The sequence below is a fragment of the Colletotrichum higginsianum genome, chromosome 2 (assembly GCF_001672515.1).
Source record: "Colletotrichum higginsianum IMI 349063 chromosome 2, whole genome shotgun sequence".
NCBI classification, from domain to species: Eukaryota; Fungi; Ascomycota; class Sordariomycetes; order Glomerellales; family Glomerellaceae; genus Colletotrichum; species Colletotrichum higginsianum.
Window position 1 is genome coordinate 5186791 of NC_030955.1, and position 15281 is coordinate 5202071.

The following is a 15281-nucleotide window of genomic DNA, read 5'->3' on the forward strand; positions in this document are numbered from 1 at the left end:
TTCCCAATCTAAGAGAGGTTCGCTCACTCCAGCGAAACAATATCACAACTTGTACAAGAGCAAATCGAGTACTTCCCTTACATCGTCCAGCCCCCTTTCAGGACGACACATCATCCACTCAAGCCAAACATCCCACACTTACTTGTTATCCACCAAACCACCACACCCAAGAGAAAGAAAGACCACACTTCCTTCACAACAACAACCCACACACATCTCAGCACAAGATGCTGTGCATACTCCCCGACGAGCTCCTGCTCATCACGGGCGTCACCGGCCACGTCGGTTTCGCCGTCCTCATCCACGCCCTGCGGGCCGGCCACACCGTCCGCTGCGCCGTCCGCTCCGAGGCCAAGGCGGCCTTCATCCGCTCGCGCCCCCAGATCAAGGCCCTCGACCTGCCGCGCGCGCGGCTCAACTTCGCCATCGTCCCGGACATCACGACCGACGGCGCCTACGACGAGGCCATCCGCGGCGTCTCCTCCGTCATCCACGTCGCCTCGCCCCTCGCCACCGCCGACTCGGTGCCCCGCGAGCTGCACCAGGAGTACTTCATCCAGCCCGCCGTCCGCGGCACGCTCGGCATGCTCGAGGCCGCCCGCCGCGCGGGCACCGTCCGCCGCGTCGTCATCACGAGCTCCATCGTCGCCCTGGCGTCGGTGGACCAGCTGGAGGGCCGCGAGCGCCGACAGACGGCCGTCCAGCCGACGGAGCGCGCCGGGTTCCGGCCCGAGCCGTACGAGAGCGAGTTCGCCGCCTACGCCGCCTCCAAGGTGGCCGCGCTCAAGGGCGCCGAGGCCTGGATCGCGCGCGAGCGGCCCGCGTTCGAGGTCGTCCACCTGCACCCGTCCTTCGTCATCGGCCGCAACGACATCGCCACGACGACGGCCGAGGCCATGCGCGGCACCAACGCCGTCATCCTCGCGACGTTGCGCGGCAAGAAGATGGGCTGCAACTACGCCGGCGCGACGGTCCACGTCGACGACGTCGCGCGCGCCCACGTCCAGGCCCTGACGCCCGCGGTTCCCGGCAACCGCAGCTACATCCTCAGCACGAGGGCGCGGTGGAACGACGCGAAGCTCATCGCCAAGAGGGGCTTCCCCGAGGCCGTCGAGCGCAAGCTCATCTGCAGCAGCGGCTCCGTCGGCACCGTCAACATCGAGTTCGACGCCTCCGAGACGGAGCGCGTCTTCGGATTCCGCCTTCAGGGGTTCGAGGAGCAGGTCCGCAGCGTCGTCGCCCACTACGTCGAGCTGCGCCTGAGACGCCCGGCTCTGTCGTCCATGGGCTCGTCCATGGCGATGAACCAGCCTCTGAGACCCGAGATTGCGGCGGTGTAGAGGCCATTTCCCCCCTTCTACTCCGTCGTCTTCTTGTTTACCACTTCTTCTTCTTCTTCCACGGCCACTTCTTCACGGCCTTTTTTTCTCCATTTTTTTTTCTCTCCAATAACGACGCTTATGACAACATTCTTCACGACTTTTTTCAAGGGGTCACGGATGCATAGGGAGGACGGAGGTTATGGAAAGACTAGGGAGAGACACTTTTCACATCAACACATCACGTTGCGGAGGAAAGACGAGACGCCAGCCATTTCGATTCTATAGGGATACCCAGCGGACGATAGAAAAAACCCGCCATTTTCATCTTCACTTTAGTGTATATACTTAACAACAAAAAACCAAGAACAATGAACAAAGTAGAACCAACACAACTCGTCATTGCTCCATCATCCATCCCATCTGTCTTACATGTGCATGTTCCCTCCCGAGTCCCCATGTCCCTTCCCCCCGTGCGATGCCGAGGCGTTGGCCGTTGAACCACGGCCCAAAATGTCTGAGGGATCGTCCGCACCATGCGTAGACAGAGACGGAGAAAGAGAGAGACAGAGAGATTGAGAGAGTGTGTGAAGGGGTCTCGACTCTCGAGCCACAACGCCCGCGCGTCCGGCGTCAGTGTCTTGATTCTCATTTCCCTCACTTACAGTCGGCGTGGGACTCGGGACGTGGGACATTGATTGGGCTTCTTTGTGGCTTGTCTCACCTTTTGTTCAAGCTACCCCAAACGAGCAGCCGGGACCACGGGGATGAATGGCTTGATCTCGATTCGCTAATTTTATCCTTCATCGGGCGCCGAGGCTGAACTCTCTCACTTTTCTCTTGTCTCCTCTCTCTCTTCTCTCTTCTCTCCATCTCCTAATCTCCTCCGCCTCTCTCTTTCTCTCCCAACGTTTTTCCCTTTTTTCCCTCAACAAGATCTTAAATCCTGCTACACACTTGATATGGGAGGGGTAACCCTTCCTTGGACTATTGGTTCCGACGGTCTTGCCGCGCTCATCTGAGGAAAACACCGGGTCGAACAGAAGAGCCATGCAAAACTGCTGGGGTCACTCGACCGGGATGGGGGCTGCTCGAGGTGAAACGGCTCGTTCTTTCGCGCCTTTAACACAAGGGCGCGCACGTCGGCCAGTTTACGCCTCGAGTCGGAGAGCCATCGCCGACGGGATCGCAGGTTTCTGTCTTGGGTCTGGCTCGATCGACGGTAAACACGCCGTCGCACCCGACGCCGCGGTTCATCTCGCTTGACCGCGGGCTGATGCTTGTGATTGCCGACGCGTATGAATGGGATTTTCCCACTAGGCTCCACGACGGTTGCGCCCAACCATGTGGCCGACGCACGAAGGAAGGCTCCCGGCCATCAGCCTTAATGGCGGGGAGCATTGTCTGTGGCTGCCGCCTCTCATTTCCATTGTTTTTTTTCTAGGCCGAGAAGACGAACAAGATATTGCATGAAGAGTCGTGGCATTAACCAAGAAAGAAACTTCCCTTTGACTTTTACAAACCCAAAATGCGGCACGCTAACCTGTCCCCCCCCAAAAAAAAGGCTCTCAACTCGGACTTGAGGTGGGCAGCTGAAACGACAACGGCTTTTGAGCGAGTTCAATTCGGGGAAATATAAAAAACCATAACGGCAAACGTGTCTTGGCATCGGTGGAATGGAAATCTCAGCCTCAGCCTCACGATCTCGTCATGGTTTGGGGGGGGGGGGGTGGGAGAATGAAAGAGACAAGGCACCTATCTATCTAGGCTGACGCCCTTGGCACGATCCTTCGACCCACAGTCTTTTTTCTTCATCATGAGGGTTGATGACCCATCGATCCGTTGGAGGCTGCAGAATTCTGCGTTGCGGTGCTCTTCCTTTGCTCTCTCATGCCTTCGGCATCCATGACTTGAGGACAAAACGCCGATGAAAGCTTCGTGAAGCCACAGAAACTACACCTCGGCACTAACCAACTCTTGGACGAACAACAACTTAATCTACCCAGGGAGGGAGGGGAAAGCCGGCAAGCCACGCGCCAGGCCTCGACTCGCGATGGCCGAGCTCGTCCCATCGGAAACTTCCGTCTCTGACGAAGATGAGCTGGACCCCGGGGAAGAAAGCGAGCCCGAGTTTAAGGACAACTTCGAGATCACCATCGACGAGGGCAACCGCGAGAGGTGGCCCGACATTGTCCTGCAAGCGCGGCGGCACATGCGGTGCCACCCTTACCACTGGCAGAGGCATCGTCGTCCAGGGATAACCTGTTTTCTGAGGGAGTCCCCGAGCTCGTCAGAAGGGTCAGACGAAGACAACAACAACAACAACAACAACAATGCACACCCTTCCACTCCCGTCGAGCCGGCGCGGCCCAGGTTCCACCCCTTCACTCGCCTCCCCAAAGAGCTGAGGGACCACATCCTCCTCACGACAGTCGACCCCGTCACCGTCGAGGGCGACGTCAGGATCGACCTCGAGTGGCGCCGCGGCCCACAAGCCCATTTCCGACAACACCTCATCAGGAACTTCGCCGCCATCCCCCTCTACGCCGTCAGCCGCGAGACGAGGGCCCTCGCGACGGCCTCGTTCGGCGCGCCGGACCCGCGGACCTTCCCCCTCAGCCCCGCACGGGACGCCGTCGGGCTCGTCTGGGACGGGTCCACGTCCGCCAAAACGTGGCGGACGACGGGCGACGACCACAGGGAGGCCGGGCCCGTGGTCTCGGCCGCGCGGAGGGGGTGCCCAAGCAGGGAGTGGGCGATGCCGCGGTCGCTCTGCCAGCGGGTGAGGCGTGTCGTCGTCGACGGGCGCCACGCCAGGTTCGACGATGGAGGCAAAGGCCCGTGGGGCCTTGTGTTCGGGCTCGTGAGGGATTACTTTGCCGAGGTTGGAGTGTTGAGGCTGAGAATGTGGGATCTGGACGACGAGGGGTTCGAGGGGACTCGTGGGGCGGGGCCAGAGGAGGCGCTGTATCGCGTTGACCAGATGGACTTTTTTGACCGGTTGGAGGAGGCGTCAGGGGACGGGCGGACGGTCCCGTTCCCTATGCTGAGGACGCTGAGGATCGTGCCGGAGCTGGACTTTCGACGGAAGAGGAGGATGCTGTTTCGAAAGGTCAGGGGGTCTCATTTCTTGGTCGCCAGAGACGACGAGACCCCGACGGCTGGACCTTGAGGGGCTTTTTCTTGACGGTGCGTGGTAAGGGAATACAATATGGAGGACTTTGTGGCGGTCTTGTGTACCTCGAGCCGAGTCCCCGTATTGTATTGCCATTGTTGTTTACCAAGGTCAAGTTCTTCGGCCTCCCAGCTGGGGGAGGGGGGGATACTTATCCATGGGTCGTTCCAAGGTGAGGGGAGTCTCTTCAAGGTTGAACGTGTCCATCAAGCTTCATGCGGTCGATGGTTTCTGATTTCTGAGCCCCTGTTCTCGCACCATTCTGTGAACTGCGACGGCTGTCGCGAGTCCGCAAACTCCAGCTTGATGAGAACGGCGAGACCTGAGGCGGTTCCCACGCAATCCGGGGCGAAAACAAGCCAGAGGACAACTCTCGAACATCCTCTACTTGACTACCATGTTCCCTCGGCTCTCTACTTCCACTTCCCCCAGAGTCACCGTCTGTAGGTTCCCTGGCTCGCCCCGGGTCGCCCTCGGGTCTCGCGGACGACTCTCGACTATTGGGGTTGACCACGCCGACGCTTTCGGGGATAGTGGCGATATGGCTCAGTTCCACGCGGTTCGTCGAGTTCGTGTACTTGCTGCTCTCCCCGAGGCGGGGTTCGACCTCGAAGATGCCCCGCGGCGACATGATGTCCGTACCGACCGGCCCGCTCTCGGTGTCGAGATTGTGCGCCCGCCGGACCATGCGCCTTGTCTCGTTGCGCCGAGCCTGCTGCCTCGCTCGCATTTCGCGCTCAGCTGCCCTGGGGTTCCGACTGCCCAGCGAGCCGTGAAGCTTGGATACGATGAGTCGGTAGAGGGGGCGGAGGGTCGCTATGGAGGCGGCTATCATGCCTACGCCTGGCTCGACCGTGCTCCAGATGGCGAAGCCCGATGTCTCGTCTGTGAGTGGGCGTGTGTAAGTAACACCCCCTGTGAGAATTACCCTGCGAGTCAAACACCCCATAAGCAGACTCACACAAGAAGTTGTCGCTTTCTAGCAGCGAAGGGATGTAGAACGCCCGCACTATCGTTGCCGTGCTTCCTCTGAACGTCCTAATCATCAGCCAAGTGACAACAAAAAACACCCCCCCCCCCCCAAGACTCTCCTGAAGTCTACTCACATGGCGGCCAGCCCCAGGATGCACACCACCACGATCTTGTTCCCGAGCGGTATGTTGAGGGACCGCACGATGAACCACGGCAGCGTGCCGAACACGAAGTCGGCGCCGGTGTTGACGACCGTCGCCGCGATGGTCATGACGTAGATGACCTGCCGCGGCCAGCAGTGGCCCGGCGTCCGCGGGCCCTGCGTCCAGTACGTCGATAGGGGCCGGCACTGCGCCGCGACCATGGCGAGGTACGTGGCGCCGAAGAAGACGGTGCCGGCCATCAGCACGCGCAGGATCCAGACGTGCGGGCGGTCGACGGCCACGCGTAGGAGGAAGAAGCCGACCGAGATCTTGAGCAGGCACGTCGAGACCACGTTCATGAGCTCGAGGATCCACCAGAGCTGTGTGAGTAAAGGGGTACTCGCCGGTCAGTTGCCTTTGGGAAACAAAAGTGGAAGTGGAAGACATCACCGGCGTGGGTGGAAAAACTCACCCGTAGAGACTCCAGCCTGACCTGCGGGCTCATATCCGCGTCTCGGTGCCCGATGCCGCGCGTGCTTCCGTAGATCTGCCCGCCTAGATACGCCGTGAAGAACACCTAGGTCTTTTCTTAGAAAGGGCCTTGCTCGTCATGACTCCCCATCCCCCTTTTCAAATCCTCTTCTGCGAAAACCCTCGCAACACTTACCAGGAGGAACGCCATCAATTTGTCGTCGATGCCGAGGGATCGGACCAGATACGCCCGGCAGTAGACACGGAGCCCGACCGCGATCCACGTCAGAAGAAGGAACAATGAGGCAGTGACGACGATCTGCGTGCTCTTGTCCGCCATGTGGTTTCGGTACTCGTCGGGGGCTCCGAGAGGAGGGACATTGGCGGGCGGGGAGGAGGGGGGGGGCGGCGGCGTTCCAAACGTTTACCCCGACACTTTGGCGATCATGTCGTTTTGGAAGGGGGAATAGAGGAAAAAAAGGGGGGGCCGAGAGAATGAAGTATGTTTCGTTAAAGAAGACGTAGACCTGACGTCGTTTTGGGCTTTCAAAACCACATCTTGGAGTTTGTCGGACGCACGGCACGGCGGCAACAACTCTGCTCCGCGGTCTGAGTGGCACTCAAACCGCCAGCAACCATGATTTACATAACAGAGCAGACATCACGGGGGGGGTTAGAGGCGCGTGCATTTGAAAAAAGTTGGCCGAAGTCTAGACAGAGTTCTGGCCGGAACAGACGTGCCGTTGCTACACCTCCTTTAGCATGTTGAAAATCAGCTGATTACGGGTACGTTTTCAGCCAACCAGGCCTCGAGCTATGTATCACCTGTACGCCATCCTTCAGTTATGTCAGGAAAAGTGTATGCGTGAGTCTGATATGCGCTGTTGCGCGGACGGCCGTGGCTCGGATTCGGCTTATCCTTGCCTCGTCTTCGCTTGTGTACGTTGTCCATTGGTCAGAAACGAAGGAGAACAGGCCATAGCTCCACGCAAGAGTTGGGATAAATGAAATGGGCGGCGGATAACTGCGGCGGATGGCATCCTAACTCGATTGCCGCTGCCAGATTATCTTCTCAGCTTTGGACTTGCGCGTAGGATGATAACCGGAACCTTGTTATGCGGCAGGGAACTCCTTGGGACAGTGCCATATAATTGTTTACCCTCTTCTGTTACTTGTAAATAAAGTCCCGAAGAAGGGAAACGAACCGGGAAAGTCGGCACGGGACTTGGAAGTTTCGGTGCTTCCGGCAAGAAACCTTCGTTGGTCTATGTCAAGTCACTATGTGATACCAAGTAGTGTGTATGCCATGGACGGTCGGCGTGATTAAGCCCTCGGTAACTGCACGGCTTTTCTCCAGAATGATGGCAAGTGTTCTCCCGGTGTGATTTTAAAGAGCCCATCAATTATAGTTTGGAACCTATGGCATTTGAGCATCACTAGGGCAAACTGTGAAGGGCGTTATTCGGAGGGTATTCAGTGACAAGGTGATGGTCACCGGTTCAGTGCGTGCTCAAAGAATCTCTCCAGAAGCTGTTCTCACCAATAGATGTGTTCTTCCTGGTATAAGCCACACCCATATCTACTCCAAACCGAGTCCGTTGTAGATGGGTTCTCCTAGCTAAGCCTGCTCAATCACAGGTTGCCAGACGTGAACGAAGACGGTGTCTTGGCCTGCGAGAACGGACATGTCGCCACGCCCCTTGCCATGATGACCTCAGCGTCCGACAACATGTCCTCTCTCCCCTTCCCTCTCTGGGGTTCCGGTCCGATGGTCATCAGGTCGTATCCCTGCGGGAAGTACCTATCCCCCCGCGATCCGGGCACCTTGCCGCCGAGGGCGCGGACCAGCCACGCTCCTGGGCCCCACCGCGACCAGAACGTTGGCTTCACGTACCAAGGCTGCAGGCTCCGCCGTCCAAAGTTGTACAGCTTCGTCTCGGGGTCCGGCGCGTCGGCGACGAGCTTGGCGGCCGACGACGGCGGTCGCGGGAGGGCGAGGTGTCGAAGGTAGAGCTTTCGAGAGTTGCGGATGAGCGTCAGGAAGGCCGAGAGAATTGGGCCAGGGGTCTCGAGGCTTTGCGGTTGAAAGTCGCAGTGTCAGCACGGGGGGAAGAAGGAATATATAAGAAGTGTCCAAGCACACCAAGGGGTTCATAACCCCCCCCATCTTATCACTCACCAAAGACTCGACCTCATCGTATCGTCCAATTCGGCACCGAGAGACTTGCGCAACGCTACCCTGACGAAGCCAGGCAGCGATGAGACCGCCGAGTCCACATAAACCCTGACGTACTGGTCGTTTCTGGTGGTCGGCCTGGCGACTTCTTCCTCGTACCGCACCGTCCAGTCCCTCAGCTCCGTCGCGAAGTGCAGGCCGTCCGTCCAGCCGTCGCAGCTCGAGGGTAAAGGGTCGAAGGGGATGCCCATGTCCTCGCCCAGGTTCTTGTGGAAGACGCCCACGGCACACTTCTCGACGGGGGTCAGCCGGCGCCACTCATCGCGGTCGACAACGTTGAATATCTCGGCGAGGCCGTCGCCCAGGGTGTGGAGGAGGTCGAGGTCGGTGATCTTGTTGGCCTGGCGGTAGCGTGCGTGTCTGATGAGGGGTGAGTGAACGGTGGCATGCTTGTCAGCAGCCATCCGACTGTTGTCTCGGGGAGCTGCTCCAGAGAGAGAGAGAAGACGTACAGGTAATTCATTCTCGCCACGGCGGTGGCATAACGATTCGAGTTTCTGCTTTTGGACTGAACCTCCCGAAGAAGGATATCGGTGTCTACCGCTCGCTTTCCCGCGTTACGTCTGTTATTCTGGCCGGTCGCCGCAAATAGCTTAGACATGGACGGAATGCCCCCAGCCTGTGTGACCAGATCGACGTCAGCGTTGTCTCCCTAGATATGAGGTCTTCGCAGGCGTTGAATCAGGTACCGCACCTTTAACAGAGCCAGCCGGCGGGCTTTCGAGAAGGCGTACGGGAACTCGAGTTCTTGCAGCTGTTTAATGATGCCTTGTGCCTCCTGGGTGGTCATGCTCGACAAAGGCCGTTTGCCGGTGGTGAACGGGGCTTCGATTTCTGCTCTACGACGATACCGTAGTGCCCCTACGAGTATCATGTAGGTGATGCTGGCCGCAATGACTAGGGAGGCAGCAACCGGAAAGGGGGGGAGTAGACGGCCAAGCCCGCCAATGTTTGCAACAAACATGATGAGGGTGTCAGCTCTAAGAAGTTGTCTCAACTAAGGCAAACCAGCTCTTCTTGCTGAAACTATGGCATTATTGTACAAGACTCTGGCTCTTCTAATATGAGCTCGGTTCGTTTAGAACTGGTGCCCCAAAGGAGTAGTCCGCTTGAGTCCTCGGAGCGTTCCGGCCGAGGTCCGGGAGAAGTCCGTACAGTCGTAAAGAGCAGGGCCCCCAGTTTGTTCGGCTCTTTGTGGGTCGAGATTCAACAGAAAAGTGAATATCCACCAGATACAGACAGATTGGGCAACGTTGTGTTGTTGGGCTTTGAAGCGACCGAATGAATGGGTGTTCTGGTCCAACTAGCTCACATGCGATCAAATGAGTAGGATTCATAGGAACAGGCGTTGAGTGTCCTCGCCCATTACCTATGGGGACGAACGATTTGTATCCAATTTCAGCAGAACGACTGACTAATTAGCAAGCTGGCGTAGGAAGTTCTCATAGCACGAGTGAGTTGCATGTGAGTGTCTTGGCATAGAAGTGCCCACCCGCCCTTGAGCGGGACAGTAACTTCTTTGGAAGCGTTATGTGTCTTTCTCATTACCATCCTGCCTTGCTTTCTAGCGGGCACTGACTGGGCCAGCGTCTTAATGTCATAATTAACTTCAACACTCCCTATAACTTCCCCCAGCAGCAAACGGTCTACGCCTGCGGCTTGACGAGCCCGATGCTGCTCAGCAGCGGCCTGTCGCTGACGGCGACGAGGTACGCCGCCGCAGAGTCCTCGTTGACGTGCTGAATCTTCGACCACGCCGGCACGGCGAAGGTGTCCCGCGCGGACCACCGGAAGACGACGCGGGGCCCCGTCGGGGGCTCGACGATGGTCCGGCCCCGGCCCTCGTAGCAGTGGTAGAGGAACGAGGCCTGCTCGCGGACCTCGTCCGTCGTGTGGTGCCCACCGATGCGCTCGGCCTGCGCCCCGAGGATGGACGACAGCGGCTTGCCGTGGACGGTGTAGTGGTGGACGGCGTAGGGTCCGTCCTGGGCGTCGAGCGCGGCCTCAACCTCGGCCCAGGGGTGCCTCCACTCGCAGTTCTCCGTCGGTCTTGGGCGGGCGTCAGTGGGGGTTGATCTGTCTTCTCCATCGTCCGCTTGGACGGAGGGGTGGTTTTTGCTTACACGCTGGGGTAGCGGCTCTCGTGGTACTGTTCCGCAAAGTGCACGGGGGTGAAGCGGAAAAGAGGCAGGTTGAGGGCGTCGAGCCAGATGACGGGCGCGTCGCTCTCGTTGCCGTGGTCGTGCCAGTGCCACGTGGGCGTGACGACGACGTCGCCGCGCCGAAGGGGCATCTTCTTACCCTCGACGGCCGTGAACCCTTCGCCGTCGATGATGAAGCGGAGGGCGAAGGCGATGTGGCGGTGGGCCGGGGCGGTCTCGCCGGGGTTGACGATCTGGAGACCTCCGTAGATGGTGTCCGTCGTGTAAGGGGACTCTATGAACGAGGCGTGAGTTGCTCGTTCCAGTATTTGGGATTCGGGGAAGGGAAAGAATACATACCCATGTTGGGGTTTACCAGCATCAGGACTCTCCTCTCGGCCTGCTTCTCACCGACCATCTCGGCGGCCTTGTGCAGGAGGGGCAGGCTGTCGGCGTATTTCCAGATATGAGGCTTCGCGACGGGCGCGGGTGTGGGTGGCACCATGACGTTCATCTGAGACCACAGGGGCTCCAGGTGCTGTGAGGGGAGCTCCTGAAGGTAGTCGTTCATGGCCCTGGCCTTGTTGTCGTCCTCATGAGGGGAGTCCATAATGGGTTGAGAGGTTGAGAGATGAGGATGGGGGCGTGTGGAAAGTGGCGAAATGCTCTGGCAAACGATCTGTAGTGGTCACAATGTTTTGGCGCTGGCGGCAGGACGCAGTTGGATATAAACGCTGGATGAGATCAAAACGCAATCACGGACACTGAGATGAAGTTGGATGTTCCTTTGAGGCGTTTGACGTTGGAAGGGGGGAATATCAAGGCCCGGTTCCCCGTTATCCCCGGATTCCATTCCTTACTGTCTCTCCTTGTTCACCGTCCCGCGGAAGCCATGGGGCGGAACAGGGTCCGCCGGTGCTGGCAGTCGAAGCCGTTCCGAGTTCCGATACGGGTCCCGAGTCTCCGTCCGTTACCGCCCGGAACAGTGTCTCATTGGCCAATTCCAAGATAACCCATCTGAGGGGCATATTGTATCATCCTCCCACAGAAGACACGAGACACACTTAAGGAGCTGCGATGTTTTCGGGAACAGCCTCGTCAAGGGCTCATCAATAACAAAGAAAAAGAAACATAATATTAGTCTTTAGGCCTCCCTCCTACCTGTTCCCATACACAAACACACACACACACACACACACACACACACACTAACGGTCAGCCATGTCTTGGGACCGTCTTATCCGTTTCGTCGACGACAACGACGTGGAGCACTTCGGTGAGCCCCAGGTCCAGGACGAATCCGAGTTCACGGCGCTCCTTGATAAGAACGACCTGTGGGCCGTCGTGTACGACGGCGCCAGCCCCGTCTCGCCCCTGACCAAGGGTGAGCGCGTCCACGTCAAGGCCCTGAGGCCTCTCTTGACCCCCAAGGATGTCCCGATCATCCGCTGCATTGGTCTGAACTACGTCAAGCACAGTATGTATTATGCACCCTCTATTTGGGCCTCTTCCCCTGCCTCGTCGGAAGTGACGACATGTGCAGTCTTATCTGACATCCGAGTTGCAGTCAAGGAGGGTGGCCGGACACCGCCCCCTTACCCCTCCGTCTTCATCAAGCCTGCGACATCCGTGGCCGCGTGGAACGAGGATGTTCCGATCCCCAAGGTTGCCCAAGACGGGACGGTGGACTACGAAGGCGAACTGGTGAGGGACCATCTAGGCTCCGATTGAATCTGCTCCTCCCCCTCTGACTAACACCCAACAGGCCTTCGTGATTGGGAAGACGGGCAAGAACATCCCCAAAGAACAAGCCCTCGAGTACGTCGCGGGCTACCTGACGGCCAACGACGTCTCGGCGCGGGCGTGGCAGCGGGACCCGGCCAAGGCCGGCGGCGTGCCCCAGTGGTGCTTCAGCAAGGGCTTCGACAAGTTCGCCCCCTTCAGCCCGGTGCTCGTGTCGCCGGCGGTGGTCGGGAACGCCAGCGACCTCACCCTCCAGACGTTTGTCAACGGCGAGGAGAGGCAGAACGAGAGCACGGGCGACCTGCTCTTCGGCGTCGAGGAGATCGTCAGCTTCATCAGCCAGGGCACGACGCTCGAGGCCGGGACCGTCGTGCTGACGGGCACGCCGTCGGGCGTCGGCATGGGGATGAAGCCGACGGGGTACCTGAAGGACGGCGATGTTGTCGAGGTCAGGATAAGCAAGCTGGGCGGTGTGAAGAACAAGATGGTATTTGAGTAATTCGTACAAAAATCAAAATGAAGACATGTAAGCAAAAGAAGAACATGAACACGCGCTTTGGGTTGGGTATTTCAGAAGATGAGTGAACGTGGTATACACGCATGGCGGCGTATCGAGGACTAGAGCCCGCCACTTATAAGCTCCCAGGCATGCTGTTGAGCCACGAAAAGTCGTTGACATCGAACGATATCGCGTCCAAGTCAAAGGCGGCATCCTGCGCCAAGTACGGAAACGGCATGTCGAACGTCTCCTGCTGCTGTTCGCCAGCCATGTTCGGCACCGCCGACGAGTTGGCGTCCGTGGCCAAGAGAGACGCCACAGACTGCGATTGGTGCTGCTGTTGATTCTGATTCTGATGCTGATGATGTTGCTGATGATTCTGCTGCTGATGCTGCTGCTGCTGTTGTTGCTGCTGCTGGTCCTGGAACATCTTGCTCGAGAGGATCTGCAGCGCGGCGGCGCACCTCCTCGGCGACGGGCCGAGGTCCTCGTGGTCGTGCAGGAGGCCCATGGCCTGGTTCCACGAGCGGGAGATGTCGAGCGCCGAGAAGACGGCGGGCCGCAGCCGGGCGGCGATGAGGACGGTCGCGGCGGTGTAGATGTAGAAGACGCGGTACCACCAGGCCGGGAGCAGGCCGAGGGAGCCGTCGTGGCGCTGGAAGCGGACGATGAAGGAGATGAGGCTCTGGGCGGCCTCGACGCAGGCCATGGCGCACTGCTGCGTCACGCGGGACGAGAGGTCCTCGTGGCACGGCTGGGACGACGACGACGATGACGGGTCGGCCGGGTGCGAGAGGCAGAAGCGGGCGAGCATCGGTCTGAGGAGAAGCATGCGGGCGTGGAGGAGTCTGCGGGTGATGAGAACGAAGGGGGGAGAGGTTAGAAGAGAGCCGCCGTTGTGTCACGACTCGGATTATGTTGCCGTGGGTGAGGGGGCTTACCTGATGCGTAGAATGACGGCCTGTCTCCGGAACACCTCCCCCAAAGTGTTCTCGGGCTCGTCGGCCATGGTCAGGAAGCTGGGGAGGCTCTTTTCCCACTTCGTCAGTCTCTGGTCCAGCTGCAAGGCCTTGCCGAGGTCCAAGTCGGGCAGCTCAGAGAGACGCTGGCTGCTGTTTGCTGCGCCGCCGTTGGTGTGTGTAGACGACTTCAGGGGCGAGGTCGACGAGTAGAAGGCCAGGACGGCGTAGTTGATGACTTCGTACAGCTCCAGCGACTTGTGAAAGAAGCCCTGGTAGCGGAGCCTGTGCAGCGAGACGGCGTCTAGTTGCACTCCGTGCTCCGTGTTGGCATCCATGTCTGGTATCGAAGGCAGCACGACACTCGATGCGAGCTGATCCGAGACCATGGCGGGTCGTCCGTGGGTGATGGCGATCATGCTGTTCATCAACGTCAGAATCAAACGGTCTGGTGGGTGAAACCCGAAGTATATAAAGAGCTGTCTCTCTCTCTCTCTTACCGGTCCATCAAGAGACATCCGTGCCAGATCCGTCTCACGAGGTCCCTCTCACCCTCGCTCGGCAGCTCCAGCGACGTCTCGGGCAGATGAAGGCCGAGGCTCTGGGCGATCCGCACCGCCGACCCGACAATCATCCACGTCTGGTGCGGGTTGTTGGTGCTCTGCAGATACTGGCTCATGAGGAGCAGGCACTGGATGAGCTCGATGGAGCCCGTGTCCCACAGGCTGAGCCGGAGCAGGTCCTGCGCCCGCGTGAAGTACCCCTGGCTGGCCCGGTCCCTCTGCTCCGGGGGCGTCGACTCGACGAGCTGCGTCGAGAGCGCGAGGATGATGTTCAGGATGCTGACAAAGGTGCGCTCGTCGGCGTCGATGGACGTGCCGGCGAAGAGCGCCCGGTACGAGTGCTCGAACCGCTGCCGGTCCAGGAAGGGGTACAGCGGGTCGACGTAGTACCAGTAGAGATCCATCAGGTGGTCGGCCTGCTTCCGGGCCGGCAGGACGTAGTCGGCCTGGCCTCCCGGGCCCGCGCCGTTCAGGGGCAGCGAGGAGCGGAACAGCGAGCTCTTGACGCCGCCGCGGGTCTCGGCGCGCGAACCCAGCCGCGCGTCGATGGCGGCCTTGATCTGGTTCGTGAAGGACCCGGCGCTGCTGCTGCCAAAGTACTCGCCGGTGACCGTGCCGTCCTCGCGGACCGTGGTCATGGAGTCCACGACGGAGGGGCTGGCGTCGGACGGGGTGACGGGGTGCCTCTCGGCCCGGCCCCGTCTTGCGGTAGGGTCCGGCGGGCCCGAGGATGTAGTTGACTGGGGCGTCGTCGCGCTCAGATGTTGCCGGGAGGCGGGGGGCATCAGGGGCTGCGTGAAGGCGGCATCCGGCGTGTGCATGATCTTGGGCAGGGTCGCCCTCTCGGGGTTGCCCGGGCTGGCATCGGCCGTCTTTTCCCGGGACGATGAGGTCTCGGCCTCGGAGCTGTATGTGCAGCCGTTCCTGAGATCGGTCCTCTTCCAGCAGTTCCCGCATGCTGTATCTCGGTGTCAGTGTTGAATCATCAACAGAGTATACAGTGTCTAAGAGTGAATCAAGACATCGTATCACATAACATGGGGAAGAAGGGGGGTAGGAC

At 59.4% G+C, this 15281-nt stretch overlaps 7 protein-coding genes across 7 annotated transcripts; 3 read left to right on the top strand and 4 right to left on the bottom strand.

Annotated features, from left to right (window-relative positions):
- Positions 1–227: 227 nt before the first annotated feature.
- Positions 228–1340, top strand: CH63R_03279 (NAD dependent epimerase/dehydratase; the record flags this gene model as incomplete). The annotated part of the gene is made up of 1 exon (XM_018298254.1): positions 228–1340. The coding sequence occupies one exon, from the start codon at positions 228–230 to the stop codon at positions 1338–1340; it is 1113 nt and encodes a 370-aa protein (XP_018163070.1).
- A 2032-nt stretch (positions 1341–3372) lies between these two features.
- CH63R_03280 (uncharacterized protein) lies at positions 3373–4491 on the top strand (the record flags this gene model as incomplete). The annotated part of the gene is made up of 1 exon (XM_018298255.1): positions 3373–4491. The coding sequence occupies one exon, from the start codon at positions 3373–3375 to the stop codon at positions 4489–4491; it is 1119 nt and encodes a 372-aa protein (XP_018163071.1).
- A 190-nt stretch (positions 4492–4681) lies between these two features.
- CH63R_03281 (Integral membrane protein) lies at positions 4682–6420 on the bottom strand (the record flags this gene model as incomplete). The annotated part of the gene is made up of 4 exons (XM_018298256.1): positions 4682–5379; positions 5456–5532; positions 5601–5989; positions 6277–6420. The coding sequence occupies 4 exons, from the start codon at positions 6418–6420 to the stop codon at positions 4682–4684; spliced, it is 1308 nt and encodes a 435-aa protein (XP_018163072.1).
- Positions 6421–7712: 1292 nt separating this feature from the next.
- Positions 7713–9106, bottom strand: CH63R_03282 (uncharacterized protein; the record flags this gene model as incomplete). Its single annotated transcript, XM_018298257.1, has 4 exons — positions 7713–8154; positions 8272–8676; positions 8769–8968; positions 9011–9106. 4 exons carry the CDS (start codon positions 9104–9106, stop codon positions 7713–7715), a joined length of 1143 nt encoding a protein of 380 aa, XP_018163073.1.
- An 856-nt stretch (positions 9107–9962) lies between these two features.
- Positions 9963–11067, bottom strand: CH63R_03283 (Gentisate 1,2-dioxygenase; the record flags this gene model as incomplete). Its single annotated transcript, XM_018298258.1, has 3 exons — positions 9963–10365; positions 10440–10752; positions 10818–11067. The coding sequence occupies 3 exons, from the start codon at positions 11065–11067 to the stop codon at positions 9963–9965; spliced, it is 966 nt and encodes a 321-aa protein (XP_018163074.1).
- Positions 11068–11678: 611 nt separating this feature from the next.
- CH63R_03284 (5-carboxymethyl-2-hydroxymuconate isomerase) lies at positions 11679–12699 on the top strand (the record flags this gene model as incomplete). The annotated part of the gene is made up of 3 exons (XM_018298259.1): positions 11679–11934; positions 12001–12161; positions 12223–12699. 3 exons carry the CDS (start codon positions 11679–11681, stop codon positions 12697–12699), a joined length of 894 nt encoding a protein of 297 aa, XP_018163075.1.
- Positions 12700–12832: 133 nt separating this feature from the next.
- Positions 12833–14176, bottom strand: CH63R_03285 (Fungal specific transcription factor; the record flags this gene model as incomplete). Its single annotated transcript, XM_018298260.1, has 2 exons — positions 12833–13547; positions 13641–14176. The coding sequence occupies 2 exons, from the start codon at positions 14174–14176 to the stop codon at positions 12833–12835; spliced, it is 1251 nt and encodes a 416-aa protein (XP_018163076.1).
- Positions 14177–15281: the final 1105 nt, after the last annotated feature.